The sequence below is a fragment of the Oncorhynchus clarkii genome, chromosome 7 (assembly GCF_045791955.1).
Source record: "Oncorhynchus clarkii lewisi isolate Uvic-CL-2024 chromosome 7, UVic_Ocla_1.0, whole genome shotgun sequence".
Taxonomy (NCBI): domain Eukaryota; kingdom Metazoa; phylum Chordata; class Actinopteri; order Salmoniformes; family Salmonidae; genus Oncorhynchus; species Oncorhynchus clarkii.
Genome location: NC_092153.1, coordinates 67,592,292 through 67,608,156, shown reverse-complemented (window position 1 = coordinate 67,608,156; position 15,865 = coordinate 67,592,292). Strand labels below are relative to the sequence as shown.

At 41.6% G+C, this 15,865-nt stretch overlaps 1 protein-coding gene across 2 annotated transcripts; it reads right to left on the bottom strand.

The window, feature by feature from the left end:
- Positions 1-464: 464 nt before the first annotated feature.
- Positions 465-14,845, bottom strand: LOC139414415 (vesicle transport protein GOT1A-like). 2 transcript variants are annotated; one of them, XM_071162328.1, is made up of 5 exons: positions 14,703-14,845; positions 14,317-14,408; positions 10,957-11,135; positions 10,107-10,170; positions 8,456-9,658 (listed from the first exon to the last, which is right to left on the bottom strand). In XM_071162328.1, exons 1-5 carry the CDS (start codon positions 14,725-14,727, stop codon positions 9,617-9,619), a joined length of 402 nt encoding a protein of 133 aa, XP_071018429.1. In that variant the 5' UTR covers positions 14,728-14,845; the 3' UTR covers positions 8,456-9,616. The 2 variants fall into 2 exon arrangements, with proteins under 2 accessions (XP_071018430.1, XP_071018429.1); XM_071162329.1 differs by lacking the exons at positions 8,456-9,658; positions 10,107-10,170 and adding an exon at positions 465-578 and having other exon boundaries at positions 14,703-14,835.
- Between the last annotated feature and the right edge of the window lie 1,020 nt (positions 14,846-15,865).

The following is a 15,865-nucleotide window of genomic DNA, read 5'->3' as shown; positions in this document are numbered from 1 at the left end:
TGGGTGGGGCTTCGCTGGGTACCACCACCACCACACCCTTCTGGGTAGTTCCGCCTCTAGCAGTGGATTGTCTACGTCATTGGGTAGAAGAGCAGGAAGTTTGTCAGGGGGTGGGCCCTCTGTTGATGCAGTGGATAAATCTCTCAAGACTTTTAGCATTGCATTGTCTGGACTCTCCCCTGTGGAAACAAAGTTTATATTGCATTGTAGATCCCAATATGAGCCTTAACACCACAGCAAAAACCACACATGTCTCAGTCAGCCTTTATATCTCTGTTATAATACTGCAAGTCATAGTCAAAATGATGATTTTAGGACTAACACTCGTGTGAAGCATGACCTTCATGCTTTCTATCTCATCTCATTTGATCTAAACCACTGATAATTTGTCCACCTACATACTGTATTTACAGACACTATTTAATTTACATGAGTGACTGTACCTTGGGTATAGTGGGAGTATCTGAGACTGCTAGTAGGGAAAGTCTCTGTTAGTGAAGCGATTAACATCAGAACCACGGTGAACTGCCGCATGGTTGGTGGTGTTAACCTAGAACCCACCACTTGGCTTAATGTATCTGTAAGGAGAAACACAGGAGAGAAGTCCAGTACATTAAGGTGTAGTAATGACCAACATTTGAATATAGCTTAGGGTAGTAGGAAGGCCTTAAAAGTGAATTATCTAGCCAAAATAAAGCATGGTAAAAAAAAACTGTATATGTATATCACTGTATATTGTCCACCTGCTCACCCCTTTAGATCAACGTGGATTCTGTAAATGGATAAAGTGCATCTTAGGAGGGGTTGGTTTAGTGTGAAATGCATTTTGATGTATTGTGGATGTGTGTAAAGGGCAGTTGATGTATTGGGGATGTGTGTAAAAGGCAGTTGATGTATTGAGATGTGTGTAAAGGCATTTTGATGTATTGGGATGTGTGTAAAAGGCAGTTTGATGTATTGGGGAGGTGTGTAAAAGGCAGTTTGAAGTATTGGGGAGGTGTGTAAAAGGCAGTTGATGTATTTGGGATGTGTGTAAAAGGCAGTTTGACGTAATGTGGATGTGTGTAAAAGGCAGTTTGACGTATTGGGGAGGTGTGTAAAAGGCAGTTTGAGGTATTGTGGGTGTGTGTAAAAGGCAGTTTGATGTATTGGGGATGTGTGTAAAAGGCAGTTTGATGTATTGGGGAGGTGTGTAAAAGGCAGTTTGAAGTATTGGGGAGGTGTGTAAAAGGCAGTTGATGTATTTGGGATGTGTGTAAAAGGCAGTTTGACGTAATGTGGATGTGTGTAAAAGGCAGTTTGACGTATTGGGGATGTGTGTAAAAGGCAGTTGATGTATTTGGGATGTGTGTAAAAGGCAGTTTGACGTATTGTGGATGTGTGTAAAAGGCATTTTGACGTATTGGGGAGGTGTGTAAAAGGCAGTTTGACGTATTGGGGATGTGTGTAAAAGGCAGTTGATGTATTGGGGAGGTGTGTAAAAGGCAGTTTGAGGTATTGTGGGTGTGTGTAAAAGGCAGTTTGATGTATTGGGGATGTGTGTAAAAGGCAGTTTGATGTATTGGGAAGGTTTGTAAAAGGCAGTTTGACGTATTGGGGAGGTGTGTAAAAGGCAGTTTGATGTATTGGGGAGGTGTGTAAAAGGCAGTTTGAGGTATTGTGGGTGTGTGTAGGGGTTGGGGGGTTGGTTTAGTGTGAAATGCATTTTGATGTATTGTGGATGTGTGTAAAGGGCAGTTGATGTATTGAGATGTGTGTAAAGGCATTTTGATGTATTGGGATGTGTGTAAAAGGCAGTTTGATGTATTGGGGAGGTGTGTAAAAGGCAGTTTGAAGTATTGGGGAGGTGTGTAAAAGGCAGTTGATGTATTTGGGATGTGTGTAAAAGGCAGTTTGACGTAATGTGGATGTGTGTAAAAGGCAGTTTGACGTATTGGGGATGTGTGTAAAAGGCAGTTGATGTATTTGGGATGTGTGTAAAAGGCAGTTTGACGTATTGTGGATGTGTGTAAAAGGCATTTTGACGTATTGGGGAGGTGTGTAAAAGGCAGTTTGACGTATTGGGGATGTGTGTAAAAGGCAGTTGATGTATTGGGGAGGTGTGTAAAAGGCAGTTTGAGGTATTGTGGGTGTGTGTAAAAGGCAGTTTGATGTATTGGGGATGTGTGTAAAAGGCAGTTTGATGTATTGGGAAGGTTTGTAAAAGGCAGTTTGACGTATTGGGGAGGTGTGTAAAAGGCAGTTTGATGTATTGGGGAGGTGTGTAAAAGGCAGTTTGAGGTATTGTGGGTGTGTGTAAAAGGCAGTTTGACGTATTGGGGAGGTGTGTAAAAGGCAGTTGATGTTTATTTAATTAACTAGGCAAGTCAGTTAAGAACAAATTCTCATTTTCAATGATGGCCTTCAATGAAGGCGGTTTCATGTATTGTGGATGTGTGTAAAAGGCAGTTTAATGTATTGTGGATGTGTGTAAAAGGCATTTTGACAAATTGTGGATGTGTGTAAAAGGCAGTTGATGTATTTGGGATGTGTGTAAAAGGCAGTTTGATGTATTGGGGATGTGTGTAAAAGGCAGTTTGAGGTATTGGGGAGGTGTGTAAAAGGCAGTTTGATGTATTGGGGATGTGTGTAAAAGGCAGTTTGAGGTATTGGGGAGGTGTGTAAAAGGCAGTTTGATGTATTGGGGATGTGTGTAAAAGGCAGTTTGAGGTATTGGGGATGTGTGTAAAAGGCAGTTTGATGTATTGGGGATGTGTGTAAAAGGCAGTTTGAGGTATTGGGGAGGTGTGTAAAAGGCAGTTTGACGTATTGGGGAGGTGTGTAAAAGGCAGTTTGAGGTATTGGGGATGTGTGTAAAAGGCAGTTTGATGTATTGGGAAGGTGTGTAAAAGGAAGTTTGACGTATTGGGGAGGTGTGTAAAAGGCAGTTTGAGGTATTGTGGGTGTGTGTAAAAGGCAGTTTGACGTATTGGGAAGGTTTGTAAAAGGCAGTTTGACGTATTGTGGAGGTGTGTAAAAGGCAGTTTGATGTATTGGGGAGGTGTGTAAAAGGCAGTTTGAGGTATTGTGGGTGTGTGTAAAAGGCAGTTTGACGTATTGGGGAGGTGTGTAAAAGGCAGTTGATGTTTATTTAATTAACTAGGCAAGTCAGTTAAGAACAAATTCTCATTTTCAATGATGGCCTTCAATGAAGGCGGTTTCATGTATTGTGGATGTGTGTAAAAGGCAGTTTAATGTATTGTGGATGTGTGTAAAAGGCATTTTGACAAATTGTGGATGTGTGTAAAAGGCAGTTGATGTATTTGGGATGTGTGTAAAAGGCAGTTTGACGTATTGGGGAGGTGTGTAAAAGGCAGTTTGATGTATTGGGGATGTGTGTAAAAGGCAGTTTGATGTATTGGGGATGTGTGTAAAAGGCAGTTTGAGGTATTGGGGAGGTGTGTAAAAGGCAGTTTGATGTATTGGGGATGTGTGTAAAAGGCAGTTTTAGGTATTGGGGAGGTGTGTAAAAGGCAGTTTGATGTATTGGGGATGTGTGTAAAAGGCAGTTTGAGGTATTGGGGATGTGTGTAAAAGGCAGTTTGATGTATTGGGGATGTGTGTAAAAGGCAGTTTGAGGTATTGGGGAGGTGTGTAAAAGGCAGTTTGACGTATTGGGGAGGTGTGTAAAAGGCAGTTTGAGGTATTGGGGATGTGTGTAAAAGGCAGTTTGATGTATTGGGAAGGTTTGTAAAAGGCAGTTTGACGTATTGGGGAGGTGTGTAAAAGGCAGTTTGAGGTATTGTGGGTGTGTGTAAAAGGCAGTTTGACGTATTGGGGAGGTGTGTAAAAGGCAGTTTGACGTATTGGGGATGTGTGTAAAAGTCAGTTGATGTTTATTTAACTAGGCAAGTCAGTTAAGAACAAATTCTTATTTTCAATGATGGCCTTCAATGAAGGCGGTTTCATGTATTGTGGATGTGTGTAAAAGGCAGTTTAATGTATTGGGGATGTGTGTAAAAGGCAGTTTCATGTATTGTGGATGTGTGTAAAAGGCAGTTTGACTTATTGGGGATGTGTGTAAAAGGCAGTTTGACGTATTGGGGATGTGTGTAAAAGGCAGTTGATGTATTGGGGAGGTGTGTAAAAGGCAGTTTGATGTATTGTGGATGTGTGTAAAAGACAGTTTGACGTATTGGGGATGTGTGTAAAAGGCGGTTTGATGTATTGGGGATGTGTGTAAAAGGCAGTTTGATGTATTGGGGATGTGTGTAAAAGGCGGTTTGATGTATTGGGGATGTATGTAAAAGGCAGTTTGATGTGTCAGGGATGTGTGTGGTTGCTGGGCAACTTGCCAATGTGACCTCAGTGTTAACTCATGACACCTGCTCTGTGGAGATGAAAGCAACTCACCCTGCAGAGCACACAGGAGGAACACAGGGGAAAGGTTGGGGTATTGACCTCCCACAGCTGACTGAATACTCCCAGATTATTGTGCATGCACGCACGGACGCGCCACACACACTTACACACTCTCTCTCAAAAACTCAACAGTTGACTTCAAACAGGAGCATCAAAGGTCTGTGACATCATTACCAACCACTACTTCCTCAGTTATCTCTGGCTGACTGAAGGGATGCGCTTGATATTCAACTATTCTGTTTACTCACTGCTAGAGTCCCATTTCTGCCCAAACACCACATTGTAACGATGAGAAAGTAAACATTTCCAAATCTTTCATATTCAAGGAGCTTTCCAGGGAGCCCTGAATCACTTTTTATTGGCTAATTATTTTTCCTGACTTGCTTACTTTGGACAGTTAAGCGGAAGGGAAACATTAGCTACAAATGTTTTTAAAGGTTTTCATATACCAATAAATCGTGAATCATATTAACGATCTAAAAAAAAATCCACTTTGGACCCACATAGAATATTTTCAGTAACCAGTTGAATGTATCTATTCCACACATTACTCATAAATTCAAATTAAACATGGTGCTATGTAGCTCAATTGGTAGAGTATGATGCTTGCAATGCCAGGATAGTGGGTTTGATTCCCAGGAACACATTTATATGTAAAAAAAAAGAAAAGAAAAAAAAAGAAAGGTATGCATGCATGACTGTAAGTCACTTTGGATAAAAGTGTCTGTTAAAATGCATTAAAAAATAGAATAGCAAATAGAATAGCCTAAAAATAATATTATCTTCAGAAACCTCCAGATTGTGGTTTTGATGGAGGGGAACCTTGACTCAAGCCTTGACTCTTCTGGCTCGTTAAACACTAAAGAGGCCTGTAACCTAGTAGTTTATCTGCTTTCCATGCTCCGCTAAAGTCAAAGATACTGATCACTGACTGCCTCAGCTGTGGATCTGGTTAACCTGGCACTCCTCTGGTGCATTACAGTACACCACACTAACCACAACCTTCACTACGTTCCTGAAAACCTTGACAAGGCATATGTACAGTACATTGAATGTAAATAAAGAGAAAGATAGACTGACAAAAATAGGTGATTCTTGACATCTTGAACTTCCTGGAAACCCAGTTTCTTTCTTGAATTCTACTTGCTGAAATTTAGGCCAAATATCTTGTTTGTTTAGAACCAGGAGCAATCAATGTGGTTGATTTCAACACCAAGTTGACAAACCACTCAGTTTCAAGGCAATGGCATACATATTCTGTTCACCATAACAAAATCTACCATGGGAGGAACAACATTGGCTTACCTGTTTCCCTGTGGAGCCTGAAGAGGAAAGATATGTAGACCACTCCGACTGTGTCCTCACTACCCACCCCAAAGGGGCTTTTGTAGGGTGACCACTTGCGTCATCATCCCTGTGTTGTAACCTGGTGTGCTTGGACCTCCTCCCTCTTTCTATCTCTCCTTTCATCCCCCTGTTCTCTCTTCTGTTTGGTGATTGCCAGAATTTCTCAGAAGTGAATCCCCTGAATTGGACAAAATTAAGTTGTATTTAGACCCATCCAGCACATAATGCAGGGTAATTAAGTTGTATTTAGACCCGTCCAGCACATAATGCAGGGTAATTAAGTTGTATTTAGACCCGTCCAGCACATAATGCAGGGTAATTAAGTTGTATTTAGACCCGTCCAGCACATAATTCAGGGTAATTAAGTTGTATTTAGACCCGTCCAGCACATAATGCAGGGTAATTAAGTTGTATTTAGACCCGTCCAGCACATAATGCAGGGTAATTAAGTTGTATTTTGACCCGTCCAGCACATAATGCAGGGTAATTTAGTTGTATTTAGACCCGTCCAGCACATAATGCAGGGTAATTTAGTTGTATTTAGACCCGTCCAGCACATAATGCAGGGTCATTTAGTTGTATTTAGACCCGTCCAGCACATAATGCAGGGTAATTTAGTTGTATTTAGACCCGTCCAGCACATAATGCAGGGTAATTTAGTTGTATTTAGACCCGTCCAGCACATAATGCAGGGTAATTTAGTTGTATTTAGACCCGTCCAGCACATAATGCAGGGTAATTAAGTTGTATTTAGACCCGTCCAGCACATAATGCAGGGTAATTTAGTTGTATTTAGACATGTCCAGCACATAATGCAGGGTAATTAAGTTGTATTTAGACCCGTCCAGCACATAATGCAGGGTAATTTAGTTGTATTTAGACCCGTCCAGCACATAATGCAGGGTAATTTAGTTGTATTTAGACATGTCCAGCACATAATGCAGGGTAATAAAGTTTTATGACAAGATCATCCGGACTATAAACAAAATAATGGAACATGTCAAGATCATTTGGACAATAAACAAAATAATGGAACCTGTCAAGATCATTTGGACAATAAACAAAATAATGGAACATGTCAAGATCATTTGGACAATAAACAAAATAATGGAACATTGCAAAGGAGAAGTGGTTTGATGAATATGTAGCCCCATACCCAATGTCTTCTTGATGTTGTTCCTTGTACTTAAACTACACAAAAGGGGGGTGGGATGTTACAAAATAGCACTGGCTACATTTGCTAGTCCATTTCCCCCCAAAAAGGAGTGGAAAAAGTCATTCACTAGACATTCTGATAATCAAAGGCATATCTACTATTATACAATGGGAGGTCTAATCCTGAAGGCTGATTGGTTAAAACCACATTCCAGCCGGTGTCTATTCCAGAAGTTACCATTGGCTAAATCTATGATGTTAAAATGCCTATTTACTCTGTTCCATCTGACTGCGCAACGCATTGTCTTATTAGCCCAGCCATTTCTCAACTTGTCAACGTGTCCAAACTTTTGACTGGTACTGTATATCCTCCAAACACCGGCTTCTCGGGCATTATCACATAAGTAAATGTTCTAAAGGTAACACAAAACACTTTCTAAATGTACAACATACCATGGATATACAGTTAATTCTGAAACTATTCAGACCCCTTGGCTTTTTTCCACATTTTGTTACCTTACAGCCTTATTCTAAAATGGATTTAAAAATATATATATTATTTGTATACCTGGGGCGGCAGGTAGATAAGTGGTTAGAGCGTTGGGCCAGTAACCAAAAGGTTGCTAGATCAAATCCCCGAGCTGACAATGTAAAAATCTGCCGTTCTGACCTGGAGTAGGTTTTCATCAAGGATCTCTCTGTACTTTGTTCTGTTCATCTTTCCCTCGATCCTGATCAGTCTCCCTGTCATTGAAAAACATCCCCATAGCATGGTGCTGCCACCACCATGCTTCACTGTAGGGATGGTGCCAGGTTTCTTCCATACGTGACGCTTAGTATTCAGGCGAAAGAGTTCTATCTTGGTTTCATCAGACCAGAGAATCTTGTTTCTGAGAGTCTTTAGGTGCCTTTTAGCAAACTCCAAGCGGGCTATCATGCTTCTGTCTGGCCACTCTACCATAAAAACCTGATTGGTGGAGTGCCACAGAGGAACTCTGGAGCCCTGTGAGAGTGACCATCGGGTCACCTCCGTGACCAAGGCCCTTCTCCCCCGATTGCTCAGTTTGGCCTGGCGGCCAGCTCTAGGGAGAGTCTTGGTGGTTCAAAATGTATTCCATTTAAAAATGATGGAGGCCACTGTGTTCTTGGGGACCTTCAATGTTGCAGTAATTATTTAGTACCATTCCCCAGATCTGTACCTCAACACAATCCTGTCTCTGAGCTCTATGGACAACTCCTTCAACCTCATGGCTTGGTTTTTGCTCTGAAATGCACTGTCAACTGTGGGACCTTATATAGAGGTTTGTGCCTTTCCAAATCATGTCCAATTAATTAAATTTACCACAGGTGGACTCCAATCATGTTTAAGAAACATCTTCAGAATAATCAATGGAAACAGGATTCAGCTGAGCTTAATTTTGAGTCTCATAACAAAGGGTCTGAATACTTGTTTTTTATTTGTAATACATTTGCAAAAATTTCTAAAAACATGTTTTTGCTTTGTCATTATGGTGTATTGTGTGTAGATTGATGAGGGGATGATATTATTTAGTACATTTTAGAAGGCTGTAACGTAACAAAATATGGAACAAATCAAGGGGTCTGAATACATTCCGAATGCACTGTAAATAAATATGTGTAGGGCTCGATTCAATCCGTAGCGCTGAAGATCCACACTTTAGAGGGAAATGTAAAGTTAATTCCGATTGAACCAACATATACAGCATTAACCATAAATGCAGTCTCTTCGAACGGCGGAATATTGACTTCACATTTCTATCGCACTTCAGCACTATGGATTGAATCGAGCCCAAAGTGTGTTTAACAAAAGGGCTCGGAATTGCTTGACTACAACTATAGTAAAGGGTATGATAAACTGTAGATCAAAAATATGGTTTTATTATAAATACATAAGCAGGGTTGGGTAGGTTACTTTCTAAATGATTACTCAAACTAAGTAATAATCTGATAACTTTCAGTTTCTTTTTGAATCCTTTCCTCTAAAGAGGCATTAGAAGAAGACAAAAAGGATCCATCAAACGCATCATAGTGGTCTCTGACTTGTGGTCAGACTCTCTCAGGCTGAAGAAACTCAAACATGCCTTTTTGTCAATGCTGAATTGAGAAAACAGAAAGGTGTCATAATGTATTTTTTTCTGCAAACATCCTTTCTAAATGTAAAAGTAATCCAAGAACTAATCACCTAGTTTTTCAAAAGTATCTGTAATCTGATTACAATATTTCTGCTTGTAACGTAACTGATTGCAGTTACAGTTTCGTGTAAATGATTACGTCATTGATTACATGTAATCGGTTACTCCCAACCATGTACATTAGGGGTATGGCAGCTAGTCATTGCCACACATCATGTGGTGGTTCATGTTTATGTAAACATTTCAAGAAGAAGAGTCCATTGGTTGGTTCATGTTTATGTAAACATTTCAAGAAGAAGAGTCCATTGGTTGGTTCATGTTTATGTAAACATTTCAAGAAGAAGAGTCCATTGGTTGGTTCATGTTTATGTAAACATTTCAAGAAGAAGAGTCCATTGGTTGGTTCATGGTTGTTGATGGGGGAAGGCTCTAAGCCCTCCCCGCTCCATCAGTCTCTGTCAAAGGTTATAGCCAGTCTGAGCCCAAATACACTTCTCCTTTTGTCATCCATCACTTCCATTCCTCCTCTCTTCTTTTTTGGCTTCTCTCTCTCCCTTTCCTCAGACAATAGAAGGGCTACTTCCTAGGAAGCTGTTGTACAACTGGGACATGAAAGAAGAGAGAAAGAGTGAGATAAATATAGAGAGCTTCCACTCCCTTTCTCTTCCCTCAGATTATAGAGGAGCTGTTTCCCTTGGAGAAACAAAAGAGAAGCGAGAGAGAGAGATTTCAGTCTTTCATGAAGCAGCACTACCGGGAGACTACAACTTGCCACTAGACACATTGTGAAAATGTTATGTGGAAAAATGTTGTCTTTGTTGAAATATCTGGGGTGTACCCAAACATCTAGTAGTCTTGGAGATGGGCTCATGTATTGTTGTTGTTTTTCCATTGCTTTGAGAGCCCAAACAACGCTTCTCATATTTACTGATGGATCTCGGCTATTTTGTGGGAGAATGAAAAAAATCATAATGTATTGTGTTCATTCAAAGTGATGAGTCTGGCTTTAGTGACAGTCACAGTTGAAAATAGAAGGATTGTTGCTCTCACCACATTGAGATAGGGTATATTCACCAACGATAAAATGAATCCACACGCCACAGGGAAGAATGACCTGGAAGGAGATATAGACATGCATAAGAAGTGTGAACATTTCAACCCAGCAGACACTGTCACTTCAGCTTACAACTACCACAGAGTGATTCTGTCTGTGGTGTTGCCCAGGATACAGAACTTCAGAACTTGAATGCCCAAGACAAATATCTCTGTAGAGATATCAGAAATTATTTTTTGACGCTTTCTCACGTGCTTTGACCACAGTTTGTCTCAGAAAGTGGTCCAAGGCTGGTCCCTGGACGCGGTCAGTAAAGTGATGTTGGCTTTCTTTGACCCTTCAGTCATGTCAGAACCTTGGATAAGGTGGAAGAGAAACTCTGACGTGGTAGCGTCTGTGATCTTCCAAACTGGGCGTTCATTTTGACAGTGTTGGCATGGCATCAGTTATTTAGCTGCTGTGTTAAACGTACTTTTTCCCAACTACCTTAAATGGAATCCCTCCTTTGCTTTGTCTGTTTTAAATTGAAGGCCAATATAGTTGAGAGGTCTGGGAAAGTTGATACTGCTTTCCCCTGGAACTTTCCAATCAGTTGGCATCAAAGAAAGTTAACAAGGAGAAGCAGGCATTTAAAAGTACGATGCTGCCACCAAGGTACTGTATGTCTCTCATATAACCTAATCGTCTCCCAGCTCTCCTGTTGCTATGTGGTTGTTCCACCTTGCATTCTAGAAAACACGTCTTCTAAGACGCTCTGGATGAAAGTGTCTGCTGAATGACAACAAAAAAAATGTAACATCTAAAATGTCCTCTCTATCAATACCCCAGATGTGCTTTTGAACTCACCTGAACAGGAGCACGAAGCCATAGCTCTCCACGGCCATGCCGATGATTGGCCAGCGGAACAGCACCAAGGCCACGCCCCCCAGGAAGAAGGTGGAGCCTCTGAGCTTCTGTCTCTGGAAGAAGAAACCGGCCGACCTCCTTAGGCCAATGATGAACGTCAGACCAGTCAGAAACAGAACCTAAAGGAAAGAAGTATGAAACAAGTTCTGTTTGAAAATATAGAAAACTGTTTTCCTGTTTGTGATGCTATTATTGTCACTGTTATTTCCTGTTACTGTGGCTATTGTCATGCAACGGAATTGCCGACAGAGTTAGAGTTCTGCGGTCGCCACCTTAGCTGAGATCCATCAGTAAATATGGGAAGCGTTGTTTGGGCTCTCAAAGCAACGGAAAAACAATAACAATACATGAGCCCGTCTCCAAGACTACTAGATGTTTGGGTATACCCCAGATATTTCAACAAAGACAACATTTTTCCACATAACATTTTCATTAAATCTCAGTCGATCTACAAACACGTAGCCTATTAGCTATACAATTGTAATGTTATACGACTGAGAAGGGGGGAAATATGGGGATTATTCACACTGACACATACCCTTGGGCGGCAGCGTAGCCTAGTGGTTAGAGCATTGGACTAGTAACCGGAAGGTTGCAAGTTCAAATCCCTGAGCTGACAAGGTACAAATCTGTCATTCTGCCCATGAACAGGCAACCCACTGTTCCTAGGCCATCATTGTAAATAATAATTTGTTCTTAACTTACCTAGTTAAATAAATGTAAAAAAAAATAGCATCAGAGACTGTTCAGTGAGTTGTGATGATGAATTGCATAAAATCATGAACACTTTCCATAGATAACTATTTTCTTAAATTATACTGAACCAAAATTTAAACGCAACGTTTAACAATTTCAACATTTTTACTGAATTACAGTACATATAAGGAAATTTGTCTATTTACATAAATTCATTAGACCCTAATCTATGGATTTCATATGACTGGGCAGGGGCACAGCCATTGGTGAGTCTGGGAGGGTATAGGCCCACCCACCTGGGAGCCAGGCCCAACCACTGGGGTGCCAGGCCCAGCCAATCAGAATGAGTTTTTCCCCACAAAAGGGCTTTATTACAGACAGAAATACTCCTGAGTTTCACCAGCTGTCTGGGTGACTTGTCTCAGACGATCCCGCAGGTGAAGAAGCTGGATGTGGAGGACCTGGGCTAGAGTAGTTACACATGGTCTGCCATTGTGAGGCCAGTTGGACGTACAGCCAAATTTTCTAAAATGAAGTTGCAGGTGGCTTATGGTAGAAAAATGACAGCTTTGGTGGAAATTCCTGCAGTCAGCATGCAAATTGCACCCTCCCTCAAGACTTGAGGCAACTGTGGCATTGTATTGTGTGACAAAACTGCACATTTTAGAGTGGCCTTTTATTGTCCCCATCACAAGGTGCACCTGTGTAATGGTCAAGCTGTTTAATCAGCTTCTTGATATACCACAACTGTTAGATGGATGGATTATCTTGGCAAAGGAGAAATGCTCACTAACAGGGATGTAAACAAATTTGTGTACAACATTTGAGAGAAATACGCTTTTTGTGCATACTGTATGGAACATTTCTGGGATCTTTATTTCAACAAATGAAACATGGGACCAATACTTTACATGTTAAACTTTATATTTTCCCTCAGTATAGAAGATATTGAAGAACTCTGGGACTGGGGTTGGATCCTCCTGTTTTAGTATTAAACCCATGTGAAACCTGTAGTGTTCTTCCTTCCTCTGGCTCTCAGCCAACTCTGCATATGGAACATTTCTGGGATCTTTTATTTCAGCTCATGAAACATGGGACCAACACTTCACTTGTGTTTGGTGGGGTTATGGTATGGGCAGGTATTAGCTACAGACAATGAACACAATTGTATTTATCAATGGCAATTTGAATGCACAGAGATAGAGTGACAAGATCCTGATGTCCATTGTTGTGCCATTCATCCGCCATCATCACCCCATGTTGCAGCATGATAATCCACAGCGCCATGTCCTGCATACTCACCAGACGTGATGCTCTGCATTGACGTATATGACAGCGTGTTCCAGTTCTTGCCAATATCCTGCAACTTTGCACAGCCATTGAAGTCCAAAGTCCCCAAAACAGCCTGATCAACTCTATGCGAAGTAGATGTGTCGCGCTGCATGAGGCAATGATGGTCACACAAGATACTGACTGGTTTTCTGATCCACACCCCTTCTTTTATTACAGGTGTCTGTGATCAACAGATGCACATCTGTATTCCCAGTCATGTGAAATCCATAGATTAGGGCCTAATACATTTATTTCAATTCACTGATTTCTTTATATATATTGTAAGTCAGTAAAATCTTTGAAATTGTTGCATGTTGCATTTATGTTTTTGTTCAGGATAAGAACGCTGTTCACTGAGTACAACAGTTCAACATCATAGTCCCCTTCACTCTCATCACTAAGCTCAGGACCCTGGGACTGAACCCCTTCCGCTACTACTGGATCCTGGACTTCCTAATGGGCCGCCCCCAGACGATGAGACTAGGCAACAACATATCCAATCATAAATACGAGGCCCCTCAACAGAGTGTGCTTAGTCCCCTCCTGTACTCCCTGTTCATCCGTGACTGCCTGGCCCACGACTCCAACACCATCATCAAGTTTGAGAGGAGGTCAGAGACCTGGCAGTGTGTTACCAAGACAACAACCTGTCCCTCAACGGCAGCAAGACAAAGGAGCTGATAGTGGAATACAGGAAATGGAGGGGTGAGCACGCCCCCATTCACATTAATGAGCTGTAGTGGAGTGGGTCGAGATCTTCAAGTTCCAAAGGTGTCCACGTCACTACGAAATTAATATGTTTGACACATACCCACAAAGTTGTGAAGAGGGCACGACAACGCCTCTTCCCCCTCAGGAGCCCTTCAACGTGACTGCAATAGAAGTCTCTGCCGGCAGCTAGCCACCTGACTAACAAACACACTGTCGCCGCCAACAGTATAGTTGCCTAGAGGGGAGCCGATTCCGAACTGGGGTAGTTCGTTTCATGTTTCAGGCTCTCTGCATGTGACCCAAGAGTGCGGAGTTAGCTGTCTGAGAGAGTGGTGAATGTGCTTCTAAAAAGGCAAATCTGGGAGGCGAATCCAGAAGACGCAGGCCAACATAACATACAAACCATTGTTCAAGATTCCACTTGTTCACAAAGAGGCAGGCGCGATTAGAACTCAGTCAGATCAAGCAATATTTAGATGTTGATCCATCATTTATTTTCTTTATTGTGTTCAAAATATATATTTGTATTATTATTTTCAAATTAGAAAGATCATTACTTACATTCCCAAATGCCAGCAAGACAGAGTCAAAGTACAGCAGCACGCCAAAGAGCAGGAAGAAGAGGCCAAAGCCCGTGAGACCAACACCAATCTCTGGAACACACACACACACATAGAGAGAGAAACACACACACATAGAGAGAGAGAGACACACACATACAGCTCTACAGTCTCTACAGTCTGTTCCTACATTTAGTCTACAGAGTTCAAACTTACAGTATCCATAGCCTTGTAGGCTTTCACCATGACACACTTCAAAGTTAAACGTTCACAACAAAATAACTCATGTCCAGGTACAATATGTCGACTAGCAGATTTACCTGAGCAATCCTTGCAAGTTAATAAAAAACAAACTGATTGTAAGAAAGGCTGTTGTAAACCACTCACTCTGAGTCTCCGTGATTGAAACCATGATGTCCTTGTCTTACCCTGAATTCTCTCTCCTTCTCTCCCCCTTCTTGCGTCTCTCTCTCTCTCTCTCTCTCTCTCTCTCTCTCTCTCTCTCTCTCTCTCTATGTTTCCTTCTCTTTGTGATCGGTGTGTAGATCTGTGCACCTCCTTTCTCTTCGGTAACCTTTGAACTGTGCTGTCACATCCTGCGTGCTAGGTGATCATCAACCAGACTAGGGGGGGTTATCCATTGATTTGTTCTTAAGCTGCCTTCCTGACTTGGTCTCTCTTGAAAAACAGATCCAGTTTATCATAATGGGACTTCCTAGTTTCAATCAAGGAATCATACATGTTGTTTTTAATGGCCCTATTTTTATAAAGGAGGCAATTTACATGTTTTGATAGAGTGGATGTGAAATTGATTGCCTCTGTAGGCTTGTTATCAACTGATTGGTTTGTCAGAGGCTCCTCTCTCCACCATGATCGTTAGATTCACAGTTTTCACAGACTCAGTGGGATTGTTCTGGAATGGTTGTAATCTTTTCAAAAAAGGCTACAGGCACTGCAAAGTCTTACTTGTGAAGAAACAAGATACCCAGCATCATGTGTACACTTGAGGTTGTACAGACCCGAGAGAGTTTAACCTCGTCTCGCCCTGTGTTTGAGTAATGAAGCAGGCTACAGTGGACAATGTTGGAAAAGCAGCAGGATAGTGTCCACAGTGTGAACGTCGGGAGGTCGTCGGGAGATGTCTTCAAAACCTGCCACTAGTGGCAACAGTGAGAGCTATTACCATCAAGTTGGCTTGGATTTTGCTAGGGCATGTGGACAGGTAAGGCGGACAGGCGTAAGCCGCGAGACAAAGCTCAGTGGTTAGCGTGTTCAATCTTAATGCCTAAACTTAACCTTGAAGGTGTTTTTGTTTTAACTCTTCCCAAACATGAACTCTTAACTCAACCAAAAATGTGTCCAGGGTGTTGGAGTTGGAGAAATGTGTACAAACTTCAGAATCTGAAGTCACGAGAGAGAGAGAGAGAGAGAGAGAGAGAGAGAGAGAAGGAGAGAGAATGTGTGTGGGTATGTGTCTGTATGCGTGCGTGCGTACGTCTCTGTGTGTGGGTCTGGCTTTAAACTTCCTCTTGAAAGTTGTAATAGTAGAA